The sequence below is a fragment of the Nothobranchius furzeri genome, chromosome 15 (genome assembly GCF_043380555.1).
Source record: "Nothobranchius furzeri strain GRZ-AD chromosome 15, NfurGRZ-RIMD1, whole genome shotgun sequence".
Taxonomy (NCBI): Eukaryota; Metazoa; Chordata; class Actinopteri; order Cyprinodontiformes; family Nothobranchiidae; genus Nothobranchius; species Nothobranchius furzeri.
In genome coordinates, this window is record NC_091755.1 from 58241337 (window position 1) to 58263023 (window position 21687).

A 21687-nucleotide genomic window follows, 5' to 3' on the forward strand; every position below is an offset into this window, starting at 1 on the left:
CACTTTTAATTGGTACTGACTAAAAAGGGGTGTTTGCATGTCTTATTATAGTAATTAGTGTAATAATTTAAACAGTTAATTCATTAACTGTGCATTTTTTAATTAAGTTTATTGAGCATATTTGCTGGTGCTAGGTTTGAATTGGCCCGTAGCCTTGCTAAACGGCTAACATTTACTGGGAGTGGCTCGAACCGTTACTGGGAGTTGAAGTGACCTGGTCTGAATGCAGAAAATAACTATTTTTTCTTCAGCAGCTGCAGCAAACAAGAGATCACCAGCATGACTCTTGCTTTAGAATTGTAATAATTTATATTTTGTTACAGGGGTATTGCGTTCTGGGCCTGGTATCCACCATGTTTTAGTCTAAACTCTGCTTCAACACACCTGATTTCAATCAGCAGGTGATTAACAGGTTTCTGCAGAGCCTGATGAGCTATTGCACAGGTGATTCAACCACCAAACTGAGTGTGTTGGAGCAGAGAAACCACTAAAACGTGCTGGAAACCGGCCCTCCAGGTCCTGAATTGAATATTTATTATGTAGGGAATATTACTAATTTTTGGTTTGGCTCCGAATGTATTGCAGCTCAAAAGTTGTTAAATGTTTTTCTTGTCCAGTATAGAAATAAAAAAATAATAATTTATAATTGTTCGATTCTTCTTGTGTACAATCACCTCTAAGGTCAGAGGTTATGATGAATAAATGTATAAGTGAATAAGTGTTTAAATGTGCAATATGTAAGAATCATGTGAGAATGACATCCAGTGGTCACATGTGGGTACTGCGGTCCATGTTTCCAGACAAAAAGTGACTTTCACACCACCGTTCTGAGTTTCCTGGTTGTTACCAGTTACAGATCAGTTCCAGAAGATTCTATACGAGCAAAGACAAGTCATAAGTAGGTAAATAAATTTCACTGTAATATTGAATTGTTGATAGTTGAAAAAATAGCTTGAGATTTTTTTGACTGTTTATAATTCCCCATTAGTTTTATTAGTTCCAGCCTTCTTAACCTGAAAACAAAAGGATGCAGTGGCTTATTGGGGATAGAAAAAAAAAACTTCTGGGTTGGTCCTCTTACCAGAATCAGAATCTTTATTCTAGCAATGCCAAAAAACTTTGCACAATGAAATTAAGGTGCACGTTCCAACCTTGATACAAAATTTCATAACCCACATTTATTATGTGCTAATAGCTCATCAGGCTCTGCAGAAACCTGTTAATCCCCCCCCCCCCCCCCCCAGCCTACTGAGGAGGAAATATGTTTCGATATAGCCTTCCTTCTTACCTGATTGAGACATTAGACTGTTTTGTGATGATTTCACTGTAAAATTCTTTTAAACTCTTTAATTCTTCATTGAACTCTGTTTTGATGAGAATTGCCTCCTTTGCTGTAAAGCTTTACCTTCCCAAAGGAGCCAGTGTGTGTGAGTGTATTCCAGATCCTGTTGATGGTTTTCCTCTGGCTGCAGGATGAATTCCAGCCAGCATGTCAGGAGAGAAAACTCGTTATTGCTGTTGGTGTTGGCTACTGCTGGAAATAAAAGCTTGAAGAGGAAATTGTGAAATTTTGTGTCAAGGTCACATTCCAGTGTTTTTACTTGTTGGTTGTGGGAGTGTTTCTACTCAGACAGTTAAGATTTAAAACCATAATGTTTACTGAGAGCATGACTGAAACGTGGGCTTCTCACACCAGCAAACTCCCCTTATCTGTAGTTTGTCTCCTAAGGAATCCAAACAGCGTCTGGAGCTGTGTGTTTTCAAAACCCAACAGTTTGTTCAAATGTTGTGTTTTTCTATCGGAAACATTCCCAATAATGTGTTTTTCAAAGTTATTTGCTATCTGCACTCCACCTGCTGCAGTTCTGCTCCTCTAAATGTCTCATTAGAAATTATGCATGTATGCATCATTGGACAGCATCTCCACCTCATGTTAGAATTTTATTTATGTTTTTCTCATGCAAAATACTTTTTTTATCCAGTTTGCAAGAAATTCAAATGAATCTGATTATTGTAATAAACAAGCTACATTGAGTCCTGATAAGAGAGTCCATCTGTCACTTCTCTGCATTGATCTCCAGCTAATCCAGGTTAATCCAATGCTGAGCAAATGTGTGGCACAGCAGGACACTCTGGGGTGGTTTGGAGGTGAGACAATATAAGGAGGTTCGTCTCAAGCTTTTTCAACACCAAACTCTGCAGACAGTGCTGCAGTAGGATAATGACCCAAAACAGGCATGTAAATAAATAAATGAGCGTAATGGAGCAGCCAGTGCAGTTGCTTAAGAACATCAGCCATTTTTGTATTTTCTTAGGCTTTTGTTTAAAAAATAAATAAGTAAAGTAAAAAAAATTTAAAGGAGTGGGTGACTCATTTAATCGATACATTTGCAGTGATCTCTAGTAGGAATGAATGCCTTGTAAGTCGTACTCGGAGGGAACAAATATACTAGTGCACCATTTCTTTGACCTGAATTGGACCCACATCACAGCTGAGCTTCAGATGGTAGGTTTTGGAGTCTTTTTCCCTGAAATTTGGACATCTCGCCCCGGATTGGACAACAGCAGAGAGACTCTACCACTGACTTGCAACATGGATGCTTTACCTCCACATATAACACAAGCCTGGAGGAGCTTCTGCGGTGTGGTGGAGTTGCTAATGCTAATAGTTAGCTTAAAGTTACCTAGCCGAGACGTCCACTGCTGATTCCCGGACGTTAAACCAAATACAGTCTTCTGCGTCACTTGTCAAGATGCGTGAGTTCATGGATGTTAATTCACTGTATGACGTAGATCTGTGAAGATTTTCAAATCCTAGAGTTTCACCATTTATTTTCTTTCAGAAGCTATTTTCATGTTCAGCCTGCATGAAAATTTCTGACAGATTATAATCAGAAAAAATATTTAAAATGGTTTTTCAGTCAACTACCTTTAAAGGTATAATTTAGTATGAACAGTAGAATTATTGAAGGATCGATATTTCAGAGCACAACTCTCCTTCTACTGCCATTCCATCTGCTCAGATCAGGGGGTCTGAAACCTGCAGCTCTTTGGACCAACGGTGCTAAATAACTTTGGATTCAAAAAAATAATACTTGTGTTTTTATAGATGTAATTCAAAATGAGGCTTTAACCTGATCTTGTGGACTAACCAAAACTCCAAACATTTAGGTGTTTCATCATATTTTGAGTTCTTCATTTTTGCACTAAGCCTTCTTTTGTGTAGTCTTTCATTAGCTACGTTTACATGCACCAAATTTCCCCTATCCGATTCAGATCTTGGTTGATCGGAAATTCCAAATCTCTGTTTAAATGGACACTAACTGAAATGATCTGATCATGCTGTGAGTATACACACACCAAGCATTGTCAAGTTAGATGGACTGAGCATGTGCAGAGTTGTCTTTCCCGAACAAAAATGTAAACAAACACCATCTTGTCCGCACGTCTTTCCTCTCTCTAAGTTTTGTACGTTAACTTACGTTTTTTTCTCCCGTTATGGACCTTCTTCTAATTTTTTACCTGTATCCTTTTGATTTTACTGATCGCTTTAACTAAGCTACAGGCTCAGCGGTACGTAAACGCTACTGCTCGTCCGCCACAGGAGAGGAGAGCAAGATAACTTCTGTTTACCTCCCGCCATGTTTCCAACTTGTCCTGAGCGTCTGCAAAGGCGGAAAGACGTCACAATGAAGTTAAACACATGCACAGTGGGCGTTATTTTACTCTCAAGAATCCAAATGAGTGTGTACATGGACATCAATCAGAATGATGATCGGGCAAATCCACCTCTCTCAATCGGAATGGAATTTCGATCCGATCGAGCCATATTGGGCCAGAATATTCTGACTGAGGTGTTTACATGATGAATTTTTTATCTGACAAAACGTAGCTAATGAAGATGTGTGTGCAAAACGAGATGTTTGTGAGGGATCATCTTTGTGGAAAAATTAGTCCAATTAGTTGACGTTAAATGATTTATTTTGTCTGATTGTTGAGTTTTTAGTGAAAAAATGTTGAGTTTGTTGAAACGGCATGCGAGCAAAAAAAATTCTCTGAAACACTAAATAATTGAGTGTTATTTAACTCTAGAGATTTCCGTCCGTTAAGCACATCCACCTGTAAATCCAATCATCTCTTACAGCTATCTCTGGATTTCATTGTACTCTGCAGCTCCCAGCATTAATAATGGAAACCTAGCATCAAATATTCATTAGAAAACATGATCAGAGAGAGAAAAGTTTGAGTTTTTACTGATTCAAAAAAGACACAAGAAGTGTTGGCTCCATGTAACACGTGTAAGATGCAATTCCAACTCTGGCTTCGACACTTTTTCTTCACATCTTGGATTTCAAGCTGGTTAAAACTGAAGAAAATGGAGGACGGAACATCAGAGGAGACCCATCCCGTGTTTTGATGTGGTTGGAAGCCTCCCAAATGGCAGCAGCCCTCTGCTTGCTTGGCTCTTGATTTGGCCACAATTTCTTTTAATGAGATTCAGCTCTGGAAAAAACAAAATACCAACATTTGCACAGTTTTTACAACTAAAGCGTGTGTAAGTTTAAACTTCAGGCTCGTATTAGTCCATTAATCCGGAAACACAAAAACTGATGTGCTCACCCAGAGCTTTACTCCATGACTGAATATCACGGAGTGTCATTTCAAACGCTCCACGCTAACAGCAGCTAGAGCAGAGCCGCTAACAGCTCTGGTGAAACACGGAGAGGAGAACAGCAAAGTGGTTCCACAACAAAGCACCATTCATTAACAGCACCCCGTGAAAAGCTGGCATCGATGAAACCGTGCATCAGCAGGAGCATGCAACCTCTCCCAAACGCATGAATGAACGCCCCTGCAGCATCGCACTCTGCAGACCAACATAAAGGCTGAATGCATTTCAATCTCATCAAATATCAGATTACTAATCTTAGATGAGAGATTTCTCCTCCCTGTCCTAGAGTCCTGTTTTTCTGTTTTAATTTAACTACCATTAAAGCATTACTTTTTATTACCACTTGATGCACATCAGCCAATTATAGCTTGTTAATGATTAAATCTCTATTCGCGTTTAAATTTTTTTGCTTGCAAATTGAGGAACTCGCCGATTAAGCCAGACAAAAATAGGTTCCAGTTTTTTAATTGGCATCTGCCGCTACTAAAGCAGCAATATGGAGTTTTCGTCCTTTCAGGATTTGTGTTTGACTTTTTTTTTGTGGAAATTTGTGTTATTCCTAACGTGTGCTGATATAATGTAGGAAAAACATACGTCTTATTTCCAATGCTAAGCCCGCCCCAACCAATGTAATTTGAATTGAGCGCCGCTCAGCATTAGCCAATAGCATTTTACATCTGCTTATTTACAGATGTCAATCACTAAGCAGCATCTGCATAAGCAGCTAGACAGATGCAGAGTTGGTAGCATAAAGTAAAAAAAAAAAACATATATATATATATATATATATATATATATATATATATATATATATATATATATATATATATATAATTGTTATTCCATAACAGTTTTACGTGAGAATACTAATTAGAAAACAGCGTGTTAGCTCTATTGGTCAGCTAAAGGTGTGCGTTCATAAGTACCATAGTTATGGAAGTAGGGAGAGGGGCTGAAGGTGCAATAGTTTCTTCTACCTCTAGGGGGCGGTCTTAGAGAAAAACTCTGATTTCTGCTTAAAGTTAAATCTTTTTTACTGAGCAGCAAAGTGAGCAGCTGATACTGGGGCAGCAGTACCTCAGGTAGAGCACATTGTCCAGTAATTGGAAGGTTGCAGGTTCAAGCCCAACTCCGACCAGATAGTGCTGCCTGCTGGTGGTGGTCGGAGGGACCGGTGGCGCCTGTGCTCAGCAGACCATGCCTCTGTCAGTGCACCCCAGGGCAGCTGTGGCTACACCGTAGATCATCCCCACCAGCGTGTGAATGTGTGAATGACTGATTGTGTTGTGAAGCGCCTTGGGGGGTTGTAGAACCCTAAGAAGATGCCATACAAATACAGGCCATTTACAGATCTCTACAGAAGATCAATGTTTAGTACCTCATGCATCTATTTTTCCACCCCTGACTTTGTTTTTACACACACACACACACACACACACACACACACACACACACACACACACACACACACACACACACACAGGCTGTCCCCTGAGAGAGAACACGTTTCATTGCGAGCAGATCTCTGAGCCTTCTACAGCAGAGACTCACTTTGACCACATCTGGGTTACATAGCAGCAGTTTTCATGAACCAAACCAAAGCAGGTGCAACCCTTTAATGAGAATCCACAAACACCAGGACATTTGCTCTCTTTCTGTCTGTCTGAACTGAACTCCAGCTCGAACCACCAGAACATCATCCTGCTGACAACACACACAGGACTTCCAGTCAATTACACCTCACACCTCGTTAATATGCCACAGCATGGCATTGGTGAGCTCCGCTGTTTAAGTTTTTGTGTTGCACTGCTCAGTAGATTTGATTGTCATTAATTATGTAAAAGCCTCTGAACTTGGCACATGCGCTATAAATAAATAAGCCCCCATCCCGCTGGATTGCTTCGCACTGGTTTGAAAGAGCTTTGTGTGGGGGAGAGGAGATTGGCCGAGTGACTGATGCCGGATTATTTTTCCACCGCGCCTAATGAGAGAGGAGTAACAACACGGTTGTGTTTTAATTGGTTTGTTGTTGCGTAATCAGAATGGATGGCTTTATTCAGCTGTGATTAGACCTTGGCTGACATGTTCAGGCTTCAGTGACCTGCTTTTATTGGATTGTTCTGTGATGAATATCTGTTTCCATGCCGCCACAGCACCTGATCATTCACTCACAAACCCAGATGAATGAATGAATAAAGCTTACAGCTGCACTCTGAGAGGAACTAAAAAACTGTTTTTTTAAACTCGTTACTTTTGTTACAGATTTTTCTCTCTTGCAGTTTGCTAATTGATATTTGACATTGTTGGAGATGCTGAATCCATGACCGGGGTCCCCTGGAGTTCACGCCCAGCCTTTGTTCACAGAACATGTTGAGTTCGACTCAGATTAAGTCCAGGGGAAACTGACTGTGGGCATTCAGGGAAGCTTTAATCTCTGGCTTTTATTTTCCTGAACCTCTCTGCCGAGACTCTGAGAAAACGGAGGCGGGGATTATACAGCTCAGCTATTATTATAGAGATGACAGTGAAGAGAATAAAGCTCTGCTGGGCTGTTGTGCTGCAAATAAAAACAAACAAAAAAAAACCTCCCTCAAAGCAACACCAGCAGCCACACTGTTTACAGTTAGTTCACATATCTCCCTGGTCCAACCTACTGCTCTAACAGAATACCGTAAATCCTCTAATACAGGCCCGGGCCTGTATTTGACTCAAGATCATCAAGCTCCAGGCCTTTATTGGAAGGAGGGCCAGTATTAGAGGCAGGCCTCTATTTCTATTTGAGCAAAATGAACAAATGGTTCGCTGGAGTTTTTGACAATTAAAATTGCGCCCACATTTTCAAAGTTAAACACATTTCTTTTAACAACGGTAGTTTCTGCTTCAGCCCCCCCCCCCCCCCCCCCCCGACCCCCCACCCCACCCCTGCGCAGCGGCCGCAAACTCACTGATGTGCCTGCAGCCTCTCGGAGTTCCTGCTGCTCTAAACATTAAAATAATTATTTCATTTTCTGTTCCTCACTTCTGATTACCTTTAATGGTGTCTGTTTGTTGCAACCACCAGGTACAAAAACTAACTTGTTTTTATTTGACTATTTTTCTGTCCTGCCTGTCCGCCTTGGGCTTCCTGACAGGGTTGCGGAAGGCGCTTTATAAATAAAGCTTTGATTGATTGATTGATTGATTATCTACCTGCATCTCCTCTCAATCCTAAAGAAAAACTGCTACCTGGGTTCATATATATTCACCTTATGAGTTACCTTTGAACTGCAGTTCTTAAAGATCTACCGACCGCAAAAACAGCGGAGTGCTCCCTGTTTGGCGGCTGCATCAGTGATCGGTGCGTCACCGGAGGACAAGGTGATGCGCCCTGCTCCACAGCAGCGAAACACATCAGGTGCAAATAAAAGACAGAAAACATTAAAGGAAATGAACCGACATGAACGATCGCGTGTCAGTACCGACGCTCTGGCACAGCGCGTTGCCCCCCCAAGCGCAGGAGCTTGTCACCTGCTGATAGCAGGCTGCTGTCTTTTCCGAGGGCTGCATCTTGCCGGTCATTATCACGTGACAGCGACTAGTCGATGACAGGCAAAAAAGGTCACTATAGTGAAGTCGATTAGTTCATACAACCCCTATTGCTCCCCAGTGTTCTGCAGCGCACGTTCTCTTTGAACTTGATATCAAATTTTCGCCTCCTCTTTGTTTCCGCACGGTTAAAGTTACCCTTGCGGTCTATCACTGGCAAATCAAAAGTGAGACGATGACACAACCACCCCCCTAATTGCTTGTTACCACATTCCACCCGGCCACAATGAGAGACCGGCCATTATTCACCTCCGCCGACTCCGACACCGGCCAAAATTGGAGACCCGGCCTTTAATTGAATACAGGCCTGTATTAGAGGATTTACGGTATGAGATACTTAATGAAGCCCACATTTAGCATTAAATAAATGGTTATAATTAAAGGGCAGAAGAAAGATGGCCGACTAACGGATATCTCTGAGAGGACAGCAGTTCCCTGCAGCACCTTTAAAACGCCCTGTGTCTCTGTGACAGACAGTCCAGGCTAGACAGCTGGACTGATATTTGTCTGCAGGGATGGGAGGTGACATCAAACTGCTCTGGTGCTGTCTCGCACCCTCAGCCGGAGCTTTCCTCAGGGACAACACAAATCTGTTGTGCTCTGTCCAAGGATGCTCACAGCACTCTGTGTCCTCTCTCTTTGTCCTTTAGCCTGGGAAAACTAGACTTTAGGCCTTGATCGGGCATTATTTTCAACATTCTGACGCCAAAATCTGAATTTCAGTCACCCAGATGTGGAAATAAACTTCTCCATTAGATGTGCCTCTCTTTGATTTACATGAAAACACATTTTGTCAAAAAAATTCAAACAAATACTTTTCTTTATTGCAAATAAAATCTTTTAAAGTTCAAATTTAAATAAAATCAATAATGATCAGATGCCACTCCTCGTGTGTTGTTCCTGTCTGACGCCACTAGCTCACTAATGAATCCGCCTTCAGCTGAGAAGAAGAGATGTAAAGGAAGCGCCAGCATGGCTGGTAAAACTCTGCTGCAGGGCTCTCTGATTGTGATCTAGACACAAAGAGCACAGCACATCCACACATTCACAACAACAGGAGTTCTTTCATGCTGTAGACATCAGCCTGGAGCTCAGGCAGTTGGACAAATGTCAGCATTTTCCTCTCAGGAGAAAAAATGAACATCTGACTAAATCTTTCCTAAAAGGGAACATGTATTTCCGTGTACTATGTGATGTTCACCTGGATCCCTTTTGGCTTCAGAACTGCATTAATACATTTAACAAGGTGCTGAAAATGGTCCACAGAGGTTCTGATCCATCCTAATATGACAGCGTCACAGCTACATCCGTGATGTGAACCTCCTGATCCACCACAGGTCTGAGGTCCGACTGTGGAGGTCGCTGGAATCCAGAACCTCTGTTGGAACCACAGCTGTTGTTGTCTCTGTCAGCTGGAACCAGCACGTTTCAGTTTTGACCCTGCTTCAGCACACCTGAGTTCAATAAGCAGGTGATTGACAAGCTTCTGCAGCGCTTGATGAGCTGCTATGCAGGTGACTCAAGCACTGAATCAAGCATGTTGGAGCAGAGAAATCACTAAAACATGCTAGATACTGGCCCTCCAGGACCAGGATCGGGCACCCCGATCTAGAAGCAGTCTGACCGTTCTCGTCTGATGCTGCTCACAGGGTTGTTTCTCTTTTCCAGACCATAAACCCTTCTTCTCATCCTCATGGTGATGCTCAGATTGAACCTCAGCAGGTCATCTTCACTAATTCTATATTCTTAAATGCATTGAGGTGCTGCTGTGTGATTGGCTGATTGGGTGTTTCTGCTAACACACAACTGAGCGAGTGTTAGTGTTAACAGTAGCCTTGCTTCTGTGTGTGTGTGTGTGTGTGTGTGTGTGTGTGTGTGTGTGTGTGTGTGTGTGTGTGTGTGTGTGGTCAATATCAATAAAACCAGAAAACCTCTATACCCACACGACCACACGTATCTCTGTTGTGAATAAACCACAGCAGGAAGCAGCATCGACTTCCAGCTACAGATTATCTCGGATTAAAAAAAGGAGATGGGATTTTTAATCAACTCAGCCGTCATTTCACTTAGAGGTCTGAGATTTGATCGGAGGACATGTCTCTGTAGCGTCGCTGGTGTGACTCAGAAAAGGAAAAAACTGAGAAGTTAGCAATTTTTAAAGTTATAATTTATGTTTTGCCTAAATCTACAGAGAATGTCAAAGATACCTGTGAGCATCTGTGGATTCTTTAAGCTGATGCTATGGTAACGAGCTGGTTTCAATATGGAGGAAGAGGTCACTTCCTGTATTTAATAAACCTCTGAGTTTGCTGCTGTTTGAGGTCAAACTTGAGAAGTGACCCCTGAACCAAAAGGAATCTCCGCTCAGCCCAAACATTAGCAAACAACAGATGAGAAAGAGACAAATGTCTCTGAGGACATTGTCTCCTGTGATAAAGTGATGACAAATGTCTGAGCCATGTGTGCAGCTCGCCAAGCTCAATAAATGAGGTCCAACATAATAACAACATTTCTCTGGTGTTTTCTGATGTTGGAGGAAAAATGTGAGTTTCATGAGGTCATCATTTACCATTTCTTACCAGTCTTCTTATTCAATTAAAACTTAAATATTAGAAATTATTTTTCTTAGAATCAAAGAGATATAAAGAAGTTTGTGGGAACTTAATGGTGGTGTATAAAATCCAGCCACTTATTGGAAATAATGTGAAAGTGATCAAACTTCTATTTTAGTGCGTAATGGAATGTTTTTATAGAAATATGTATTTGTGTGTAAAACATACCAAACATGTAAGGAATCACTTGTGGGCTTCTCCAGTCTTCAGCTTGGGTCACAGAAAGAGAAAAAGACACAAACATAACAAACATTTGTATTTGTACAGTTCAGTGATGTATCGTTGTTTGCGGCGTCCGTATTCATCGTTATAATTTGGTTTTGCTTGAATTTAAAGAAACTTAATAGGAGGATTTATTGGTGTTTGTAACAGCCAGTGGAGAACCTCCAAGGGCAAATGGATCCCTGACCTCTGAGCAGTTGTGTCTCACTAAGAGGTTTCCTTTCACACACGTCACCTCATGTTAGCAGGTTGGTGTTGTGACACTGTTTGTCCTCCTCTAGGAGACATGCATCTCTACCGGTCGAAGCCACGGAGAATCTTGTGAGGTCCGTGTCTGAAGGTTGCAGAAGAGCCGCCCCCTGTCGCAAGTGGAAGTCTGCCTCCTTCGGGTACAGTAAGACATTTTCGTAACGCAGCCTGAGTGTAACGTTGTGTGTTCTATAAGCTGCTGCAGCAGCCAGCAGTGGTGCACTTCTTTTTGGTCTTGCTCATTTGGTTGTCTAGAAGCTGTTAGGTGTAAAAATCAATGCCCTGTTAGGTAGCCTTTCTTCGTCAGACGTATTAGCCCTGACAGCTCAACAGCTGCAGACTTTGCGGGATCCGAGCGTTTGAGGCGTTGCAGCTGTTCTTCACTCATCAGCGTTTCATGAATGCAGTTTGAGCGCCTCTGGTTTTGTTCTCCTGGTGTGCATGCTCATCTTCTGTGACCAAACGCACTACAGAAGGAGATCATTAGGGACGGCCTAATGAAATATGGTTTCTGCCTAAATGAGCCTTCAGCGCTGCTTTAGCCAGCAGCTCACGCTGAGCTCAGACCTGAAGAATGCTTCTCAGCAAACAAGCAGAAAAGAGCCGTCAGTCAGATCTCTGGGACTGAGGGGGGGGGGGGGGGGGGGGTTCAGAGCTGCCTCCTAGTGCTTTGTGCTTCATCATTAAAACAACTCATAATCCATACCCCACTTGTTTGTTCTTGTGCAGCAGAAATGTCAAAATTCCCTTTGCAAGGTTCTATTTTTATAACGCTGAACTGATGAGTAAGGGCATTTGGAGGCTGTTTATAGACTCTGGTAACATTGCACAAATTAAATATTTGCTATTTTTTGCTGATTAATTCCTCAGTCATCTACCCCTGGAGTGATTGCCGAGTCGTTTTTAGAGCAGCTCAAGGCTAATAGGTTAAATGGATCATGATGGCTGTGAGCAGAAGTTTGTAATTTTCCACTTCAGCCCAGTGGTCTTGTTTACAGTACAGAACACACACACACACACGCACGCACACACACACACACACACACACACACACACACACACACACACACACACACACACACACACACACACACACACACACACACACTATTCATTAAAACCCATGTTTTCTCTGCTGAGGCTAGTTTGTTTGGGGGGGGGGGGGGGGGTAATAACACTAAGTGGGCCAACTGAATGACTCATGAGGTCTGAACCATGACGGAGCAGTTTTTTGTAGGTTCAATAATGTGTTTGTGGCTGTAGTGATTTTGGCTTTTAGGAGAAAAAGGAAGACCTTGCTGCATCAGCGAGAACCTGGATGGTCTTTGGTATTCAGAACGTCATAGCCTCATTATAACGTTAAATGATGGTATTGAGCATGTGCAAAACTTCTGTTGTGAGGTTATAGGTCCTTTTGTGGTAGCAGAGTTTCTGAGTCCTGGTTGGAGCTTGGTGACCACGCATCCATAATGGGTACTTCACACACCAGCAAGGCGCTAGTGTATAATGATCTTCTAGCCTTTAGCTGCATCCTGATGTGGTCAAGGAGTACTAAGGTTGTGGTTTAGAACGTGATGCTGATGTACAGAGTGTGCTGTTTGGGTAAAACGTAGCAGGGGAAGTTGCTTTGGTGACTGCTTTCACCCCGAAGGAGGTTGAAGCTCTCTAATGGTTCATGCTGGTGGTTGGCGGTGATGGACGGGCTCGTCATGGTGAGCTGAGGGGAAGAGGTCCACTGCATGGAATATAGCAACGTTAAAAAAATAAAACACAATTTGGAAAGAGTAAAACAAATTTTATGGAACTCTACTGTTTTCCCTCCTAATTTTTTCTGATTAAAACAAAGCGGCTGAGTACCTCGGAGTGTGTATTTGTGCTGAGTGACAAAAGCATTAATGGTAGATGCTGAGTGCTGCACGTGCCGCCTCCTGCATCCCACATTCCTGTCGTTTCAGCTCCCCTCCCTAGGATATCCTCTGCGCTCGCACACGTGACCTCAGCGTGCAGCAACGATGCATCAGACCTGACATAGAAGCGTTCTGTGTAACGAGGGCTGGATGATTCATCAATTCACCTGATTTCTTTTTAAAGTTCTGCTCGCTTCCAAACGTTTTCAGTCCAAAGTTGGTTTGAGTTCTCTGTCGGAGGAATCCATCCAACATGCCACGTTTGAGTAATGGCTGAACTAGAGGAGTTCATTTGTGTCCCTTTTCCTCATTTATTTGAGGTATTTCCTGTGGCAAACATTTACCGTGATTTAGCAACATAATCCTTCTTTTGCTTATTGTTGTCCACATTTCTGGACAGTTTGAAGTATTATAATGAATGTGAGTGGGCTGCTCACTGTGCATTCCTCACATAACACACACACTCACGCACACGTTTGAAACTTTGAGGAATGGATCACTGCATGAACGCATGTCTTGTCAAGATCTTGATCACAGCTGCCTTTTGTCATGTTCTGTCAAAACGTGTTTTTAAAATCCGATTTCCTTCTGCGGTGGAAGCCAACGAGACACGGCGTGACAAAGGTCACACTCCAGATTCAAACACAGGATGTTGCAGTGATGCGGACCAAGGACTCACTAAAAAAAACAGCATTTTTCTCTTTGTGTTTGAACAAAAATGTGATGCAACCAGTGCCTGCTGCTGCTGCTGGTGAAGGGCTGATTTCTGACTGTGTTTGTGTGGCTCTAATTTGAAATGAGGGGTTTAAATATTAATTACGTTGCCATTTCTGATGTGCGGTGCCATGCCCTGCAGCAGGCTCGTTGCCTCGCTTATTTTAGATGTATGTGAGCCGGCCTTAATGGAAACAGCTGAAGAAAACTTTAATTATCCGAAGCCTTTCTGGACTTAAATTATTAATTTGAATGTTTGTTGGGTGAAAAAGCGCGTCTGACCTGTGTGAGCTTTGACACGTTGGAGTTTCTATTCTGTATCAGCTTCGGTGTGTACTGTCAACTCTCCACACTAAAGCTGGAAAAATCTTACTTTTTATTTCTAAACAAATGTTCATAATGTCTGAGTTGGGGCGATCTCTGGAGACGACCAATCAGATTGGAGGCAGAGCAGCTGCTGTACAGTAATAGTGAAACATACTCTTGGGAGAAACTTGAATCAGCATTTCTGCCGTCTTCTTCCCTCTCTGTGTTTTTATTTGCTCTCTTCTCGTCTTGCTCTGCTGGTTTTCTTTTGTTAGCGACCACGCGCTTCCCTGCCTCCTGCAACAAAGCAATTACACGCATAAGAAGTGTTTGATCAGCTGACATAAGGCGGCTGTTTAAAGATGTGATTACTTATTTCCTTTGCCTAAATGTGCTCGCTTGGATCGGTGCGGTGCTAATCGGGAGGATTTGTCCACTCAACCTGATGATGCTTCCAGGAAGTAAATGAGTTCAACATCAAAGCGCCTCTGTAGCAGGACGAAGATCTCAGACCAATGCATCAAGTAAAATACAAAGAGCAACTGACCCAGATTAAATAACCATCATGAAGATTTAATCTGCAGATCCCAAAACAGACCAAGTACTTTTCATGTTGCTGAAAAGTAAAGCCCGTCCACCGGAGCTGCCATGTTTGTGGTTTAGAACCAGAGGCTGAGAAATGAATGTTTGAACATGCAGGGAAGAATTTCATAGGTGTCCTTCGTGTTCTAGTCAGGAAAATTCAAAAGGAGGAGGTGGGACGGTAAAGTAATACAGCAGGCAGACATTTTTTTATGTATGAGTTTATTTAAATTAAAAAGAACACATGATCATGGATTGATGGATATCTGGTGCCTGTCGGCACCTGAAATCTGCATCAGCCCAAAATTGTCATTAGCAGACTTGATTGCTGTCATTAGGGCAGCATGAACACTTTTTCTGATCTTGGATCATGAACGGTTTTGGGGGGATAGAAACAAATTTTAAATCGTTACTCTTGGGAGGTGGTGGCAAAAAAATCTTTAGTCACTTCAATTTATTTTGGTTTTAAACTGCATGCGTGCAGAAAAATAAAACACAGCACGTCAAAGCGTTGCCTCGGCGGATTTCAGCTGTAAACCAACCAAATATAAAAAGGGTGAAACGTCTCTATGCTGTGAGACTAGCAAAGTAATGAAACACACACACACACACACACACACACACACACACACACACACACACACACACACACACACACACACGCACAAATTTATCGCGACCCAGCTGAATGAAACGTGCACTATCCTGACCTTGCTGCAGTCTGAGGCGGAGCAAACCACCTGACCTCTGTCAGAACAGCCTCATCAAATACACCAACATCTGCTGCAGATGTTTAACGTCCTCTTATTCTGGACATGCCTCCATCCTCACAACCACATCCAGCCTGGAGCCGGTAGACCCCAGAGGAAAGGGGACACATCAGAGTAATCTGAAATGAATTCATTAGAGGTGATTACTTTTATAAAAGATCCCATTAACTACAAACGTGCCTCAGCAGCTGCTAGGATGAAAGAGGTGAAAATGCTTTCCTGAGACTAAAAGCATGTAATGAACCTGATTTTATGAACTGCACTAAAACATGATCAAATATTAGGTGCTAAACACATTTGTTCAAGCATGATTTTTCTGTAGTTTCCCCTTAAATGTCTCTTTTATCATGTCCTCCTGGGTGATGGGGGGAATGATTTCTATTGTATTCACAAACATTTTAGGTGATACAGAAATGGTCCCTTTGTGAGTTAGGTTGGTGTTTGATCTGTTTAGGCTTTTTGTCCTCCCGTGATAGTTGTGTGTTTTATGTGCTCTGCAGCAACCAGAGGTGAACTCAGGAAGTGTGTTTATGTCAGCCTGAGACCCTAAACCGGAGCACTCAGGTCGGATATCATCAGACAGGCTAATCCATCTACAGAGCATTCAGAACACGGACAGATTTGGACTAAAGGCTCGTGGTTCTTTCAGTTATGTGATCAAAAATATAAGGGAACTTTTGCCCTCTATGACACTGTCACATGATCATTAAATCCGGTGGGGGGTAGAACTGATTGCCTGTGAAGTAGCTGCTGCATTCACCGCCTGCAGCTGCTTCTAGTTGGTTCCGTTAAGACCTCTGCCTCTCTGCAACCATCAAGTCCAGCTCAAGGCTGAATAAATGCTGTTAAATACCCAAGATGCTCTCCTTCTCCTTTTTCATGACTTCACGCTTCTCCTTTGATTTCCTGCTTCTTCCTCCAGATATTCCCTTTCTACTTTCACTCTGTCATAAAGACCTCTGCTGGTCCGTGTTCTGGTTCGGGCCGTCCTCCTGCGCCTCTCCGTGATTAACCGATACCGAGAAGTGGATCTGCGGGAGGATCCATCGAGCCTGGAGGAGAATGTAGAACGTAAATCTTTCTTTGCAACTGTTCACCGTGTTCCTATAAGAGCTCCCAGAAGGCTGTGCTGCTGGTTTGATCTGAAAAGATTCAAACCTGGAGCTGCAGCATCCTGCTTAAATTGCTTTATGCTCTTTATGTCAGTTTCAGAACAGACCCTGTGATTATCTCCAGGCCCTTAAATAATAGCACTGCAGAACCAGAGCCTATTGATTCTACGGAGTAGTGGAGTCCGCCCCCCGCCCCGTCACATGCTGAAACACCCACTCTGTAATCTGCTGACCACTGGAGGCAGGAAGGCTGGTGGTGCTGCAGTAGCTGGACCAGAATGTGGCCTCGTGTGCTGCTGCAGGATTTCTCTCAAAATCACTCCGTTTTCAGAGCCGCACAACAAACATTCATTAAACGGTCTTGGGTGAGGGAACGAGCAGCCATGGTGGGGATAAAATCTGACAAATGAAAAGCAGAAAAAGAATGAAAGAAATGTTATTTCCGCTGTGCATAAAGTTCCACCATCTGTATGAAATCTATTTATTGGGCTTTTTATTTACTGCTGTTAGTACTGTAAAGTTTGGATTCTGCCAGATGGGGAAATAAAACCGACACAATTATTTAATGGCTCCATAAAACAGAAGGCCCTCTTCCGCGATGCGTTTGAACTCCCGGGGAAGCCATCTTTGAGGCTTCCAGCTACTGTTTCATCATCAAGTTCTCTAAAAGTTTATTACAAGCTCCTCTGTGCGCTCAGAAGCCGGATCTGAGGAAACGCACGGTTCTGATCCACACGGACACCATGTGGCTCACGATGAGTTTGTCTGACAGAAAGTGGGAGGGGTGGATATGAGCCGGGGTTTAGGTTTGGCGTTTGCGCGTCTGAGTTGGTTTGGTTTGCTCTCAGGCAGCCGAGCTACACGTAAAAGGTTTTAAAGCATCATGATACATTTTAGCGAAGGCTCAGTTGCAGTCAGCTGTCAGCGTATCGATCGTGTTTGATGTGTGCTTTTAGTCCCAGTGCCTTTTAAAAACTTCACATTGATTTAATCCGTTTCAGGCTCTGGTGAAAAGTCCTTACGAGGCCGAGGGTTCTCCACAAAATACAAAACTGCTAACATGTTATGTTCTTCTCCTATAAAAACTAAAAACATCAAGTGAAAACTAATTGAGAGGCTAAATCTTCAACCTTCTCTTAAACTTTTTCTTTCCTTTCATAAAAGCAGAAATGTGTCCAAAAACCTAAAAAGTGATCTCATTTAATAAAGACACAAATGTAAAATTGTCACACACTGTCCTGTCTCCCCATTCTGTTTAGTCCTGTGTCCATGTTAATTGCTCCCACCTGCCTCTCGTCTCCCAATCACCCAAGGTCCCAGCCCTCCTGTATTTAAACCCCTTCTGCGTTGTGTCTCGTGTTGGTTCATTGTTTCTATGTCCTGCGTGCTCCATATTAAAGTTCTTGTAAAACGTTCTACCTGTCTGCCTGTCTTCCTCACCCCGTTTGGATCCTCGCCTCATCTCCGCTTCGCTCACCGGCGCAGTAGTGACAGAATGAACCAACCCGTAAAAGGATCCAGCGGGGAGATTCTCCCCTGGCAGTGCCTGCTCCAGTTCCTCTCTTCGGAACACCGGCCAGCTTCTTCTCCGCCTCCGGCTTCGCCTTCGCCTCGCCGCAGACACCGTCACCGGGCTTCGGCCGCGGCGTTCCCCTCCACCCTTCCGGAGCCAGATGAAAGGTTGGACTGGGAGACGCTTCCGGATCGCTCCAGCTTCATGGGCACCAGACTGGCCGTGTGCTCCCCCAGAGCTGGCCCACGGCATGGGGAAGGAAGCCGGGCTCCACCGCAATCCTGTGTCCCAGGACGGAGCCGCGAGCTCGCTGCTGCCCCGGCTCTGCGCACCTGCTTGGACCCGCCCCCAGTCAAACCAACAGTCTCATCTCCGGTCCAATCTGCGCCTCCGTCATCTGCAGGCGGAGGAACCACGCCCCCAGCTCAGCTGACAGAGCTCGCAGATCTGCAGGCAGAGCTTGGCCGGATCCGTCAGCTCGTCAGCCTCAAGGAGTCCCACCTGGACAACCTGTCTTCCCCAAATCACCAGGAGAGGGTTTCAGTCCAGCCAGCAGCTCCCTCGTCTCAGAGCCAGAGGAGCAAGCCTGCAGTCCACCCAGCAGAGCTCACTGGTCTCCGAGCTGAGCTGGCCCAACTCCATCAGAGCCTCAGTCTCCAGGAGCTCCAACTGGACACTCTATCCTCCCTCCTCTCCCAGTTTCCAGCACCACCAGTTCAATCGCATCCAGTTCCAGCGGTGGTCCCGGAGGTCGCACCGCATCCGGTCCAGCCTGTTCAAGTGGTCCCGTCTGCAGCAACTCCTCCTCCACTCCAGAAGCCGGCGGTCCAGAAGCCGGCGGTCCAGAGGCCGGCGGGCCAGAAGTCGACGGGCCAGAAGTCGACGCTCCCGGACCAGAAGTCGAGGGTCCAGAAGCCGACGGACCAGAAGCCAATGGACCAGAAGTCGACACCCCCGTACCAGAAGTCGACGGACCAGAAGTCGACACCTCTGGACCAGGAATCGATGCCCCCGGACCAGAAGTCGACGGTCCAGAAGTCGACGGTCCAGAAGTCGACGGTCTAGAAGTCGACGGTCCAGAAGTCGACGGTCCAGAAGCCGACGGACCAGAAGTCGACGGTCCAGAAGTCGACGGTCTAGAAGTCGACGGTCCAGAAGTCGACGGTCCAGAAGCCGACGGACCAGAAGTCGACGCTCCCGGACCAGAAGTCGACGCCCCCGGACCAGAAGTCTATGGAGGTCGATGCCCCTTCCAGTCCTGTGGCCGGCGCCTCTTCCAGTCCTGTGGTCGACGCCACTTCCAGTCCTGTGGTTGACGCCTCTTCCAGTCCTGTGGTTGACGCCTCTTCCAGTTCTGTGGTCGACGCTCTTTCCAGTCCAGAGGTCGACGCTCTCTCCAGTCCAGAGGTCGACGCTGTCTCCAGTCCAGAGGTCGACGCTGTCTCCAGTCCAGAGGTCGACGCTCTCTCCAGTCCAGAGGTCGACGCTCTCTCCAGTCCAGAGGTCGACGCTCTCTCCAGTCCAGAGGTCGACGCTCTCTCCAGTCCAGAGGTCGACGCTGTCTCCAGTCCAGAGGTCGACGCTGTCTCCAGTCCAGAGGTCGACGCTCTCTCCAGTCCAGAGGTCGACGCTCTCTCCAGTCCAGAGGTCGACGCTGTCTCCAGTCCAGAGGTCGACGCTGTCTCCAGTCCAGAGGTCGACGCTCTCTCCAGTCCAGAGGTCGACGCTCTCTCCAGTTCTGAGGTCGACGCTCCCTCGTGTCCAGAGGTCGACGTCCCCTCCAGTCCAACGTCTCCACCGTCTCCGGTCCAGTGGACGCCGCCGCCTCCAGCCCAAAGGCCGCCGCCGCCGCCTCCAGCCCAGAGGCCGACGACGCCACCGCCAGTCCAGAAGTCTAGGACATCTCCTCCGGCGTCTCTGCCTCCGGTTACCGCCGGTCCTGCCCTCATCAGGCGCGGGCCCCCAAGAGTCCATCCTCATCTCCTCCTCTGCCCCAGACGCAGGCCCCCAAGAGCCCGTAACCGCCTCCTCTGCCACAGAAGCAGGCCCCTGAGAGCCCATCGTCACCGCCTCCTCTGCCACAGACGCAGGCCCCCAAGAGCCCGTCGTCGCCTCCTGTGCCACAGACGCAGGCCCCCAAGAGCACGTCGTCGCCTCCTCTGCCACAGACGCAGGCCCCCAAGAGCCCATTGTCGCCTCCTCTGCCACAGACGCAGGCCCCCAAGAGCCTGTCATCGCCGCCTCCTCAGCCACAGACGCAGGCCCCCAAGAGCCCGTCGTCGCCTCCTCTGCCCCAGGCGCTGGCCCCTGGACTCTACTGGTCCCTGCCTCCTCTTCATCGGGCCCTCGGTCCCTCTCGGCCCTCCCTCCGGGTCCCCCTCCTCCCGCCCTGCTCTGTGTTCCTGTGGGCGTCTGGAATCCGCCCGTTGTGTGTGTGTGTGTGTGTGTGTGTGTGTGTGTGTGTGTGGAGGGGACTGTCACACCCTGTCTTGTCTCCCCATTCTGTTCAGTCCCGTGTCCATGTTAATTGCTCCCACCTGCCTCTCGTCTCCCAAGCTCCCAGCCCTCCTGTATTTAAACCCCTTCTGTGTTGTGTCTCGTGTTGGTTCATTGTTTCTATGTCCTGCGTGCTCCATATTAGTTCTTGTAAAACATTCTACCTGTCTGCCTGTCTTCCTCACCCCGTTTGGATCCTCGCCTCATCTCCGCTTCGCTCACCGGCACGGTAGTGACAAAAATCTAATAAAAAGTACACCTCTCCATAGTTATTGTGAAGACAGCAGCAGGTGAGTAAAAATCTTCTAAAATTCTAAATTAAACTTTGAAATAATGTTTAAAATAACTGTTTGAAATTATGTTTTTGATCATTCAAAGTGTGCCTTTGTGTACAAGTCAAATAACGAAAGCTGCTTCAGCACTTTTTCATCATTTGTTTTCATCCAGCACTCACTTGGGTGTGTTTTCTCCTGTTAAACAATAAACACATCTTCTACTACTACTACTAAACTTTATTTATATAGCGCCTTCACTTGGCCCAAGGACCAAACAAAGCGCTGCACAGCAGAAATAAACATTAAAAAAAAATAAAAACCTATAAAACCATTTAAAAACCAACAAAAACATGCAGATAAAATCTAGGTGGGGCAGCAAAAAAGTGCAAGCCATCCGTTAACGGGACTCTTCTTCAATAAAGGCTAAAGAATAAAAGTGTGTTTTCAGCTGGCTCTTAAACTTGCCGAGCATGGTGGCCTGTTTAACCCATGTAGGTAGCTCATTCCAGAGCCTCGGCCCCAGCACCGAGAAAGCACGACCCCCTCGAGATTGTGGTCTGTGTTTAGGAACGACCAACAGTCCTTGTTGTGCTGACCGAAGGTTCCTTGCGGGAACACAAGGATGGATCAGATCTGACAGATAACGTGGAGCCAACTCATTTAAACATTTAA

General features: G+C 45.2%; 1 protein-coding gene across 7 annotated transcripts in view; it reads left to right on the forward strand.

Annotated features, from left to right (window-relative positions):
- LOC107391097 (IQ motif and Sec7 domain ArfGEF 1) overlaps positions 1–21687 on the forward strand; it is a 116699-nt gene that overhangs the window by 31309 nt on the left and 63703 nt on the right. For 6 of the 7 annotated variants that reach the window (XM_070545048.1, XM_015968164.3, XM_015968165.3 and 3 more), the window contains one exon: positions 11373–11480. The exons of the other annotated variant lie outside the window; for it this stretch is intronic. In XM_070545048.1, the coding sequence (XP_070401149.1) occupies positions 11373–11480 (108 nt within the window). The remainder of the gene's footprint in view (positions 1–11372; positions 11481–21687) is intronic. 7 annotated transcript variants of the gene reach the window in all.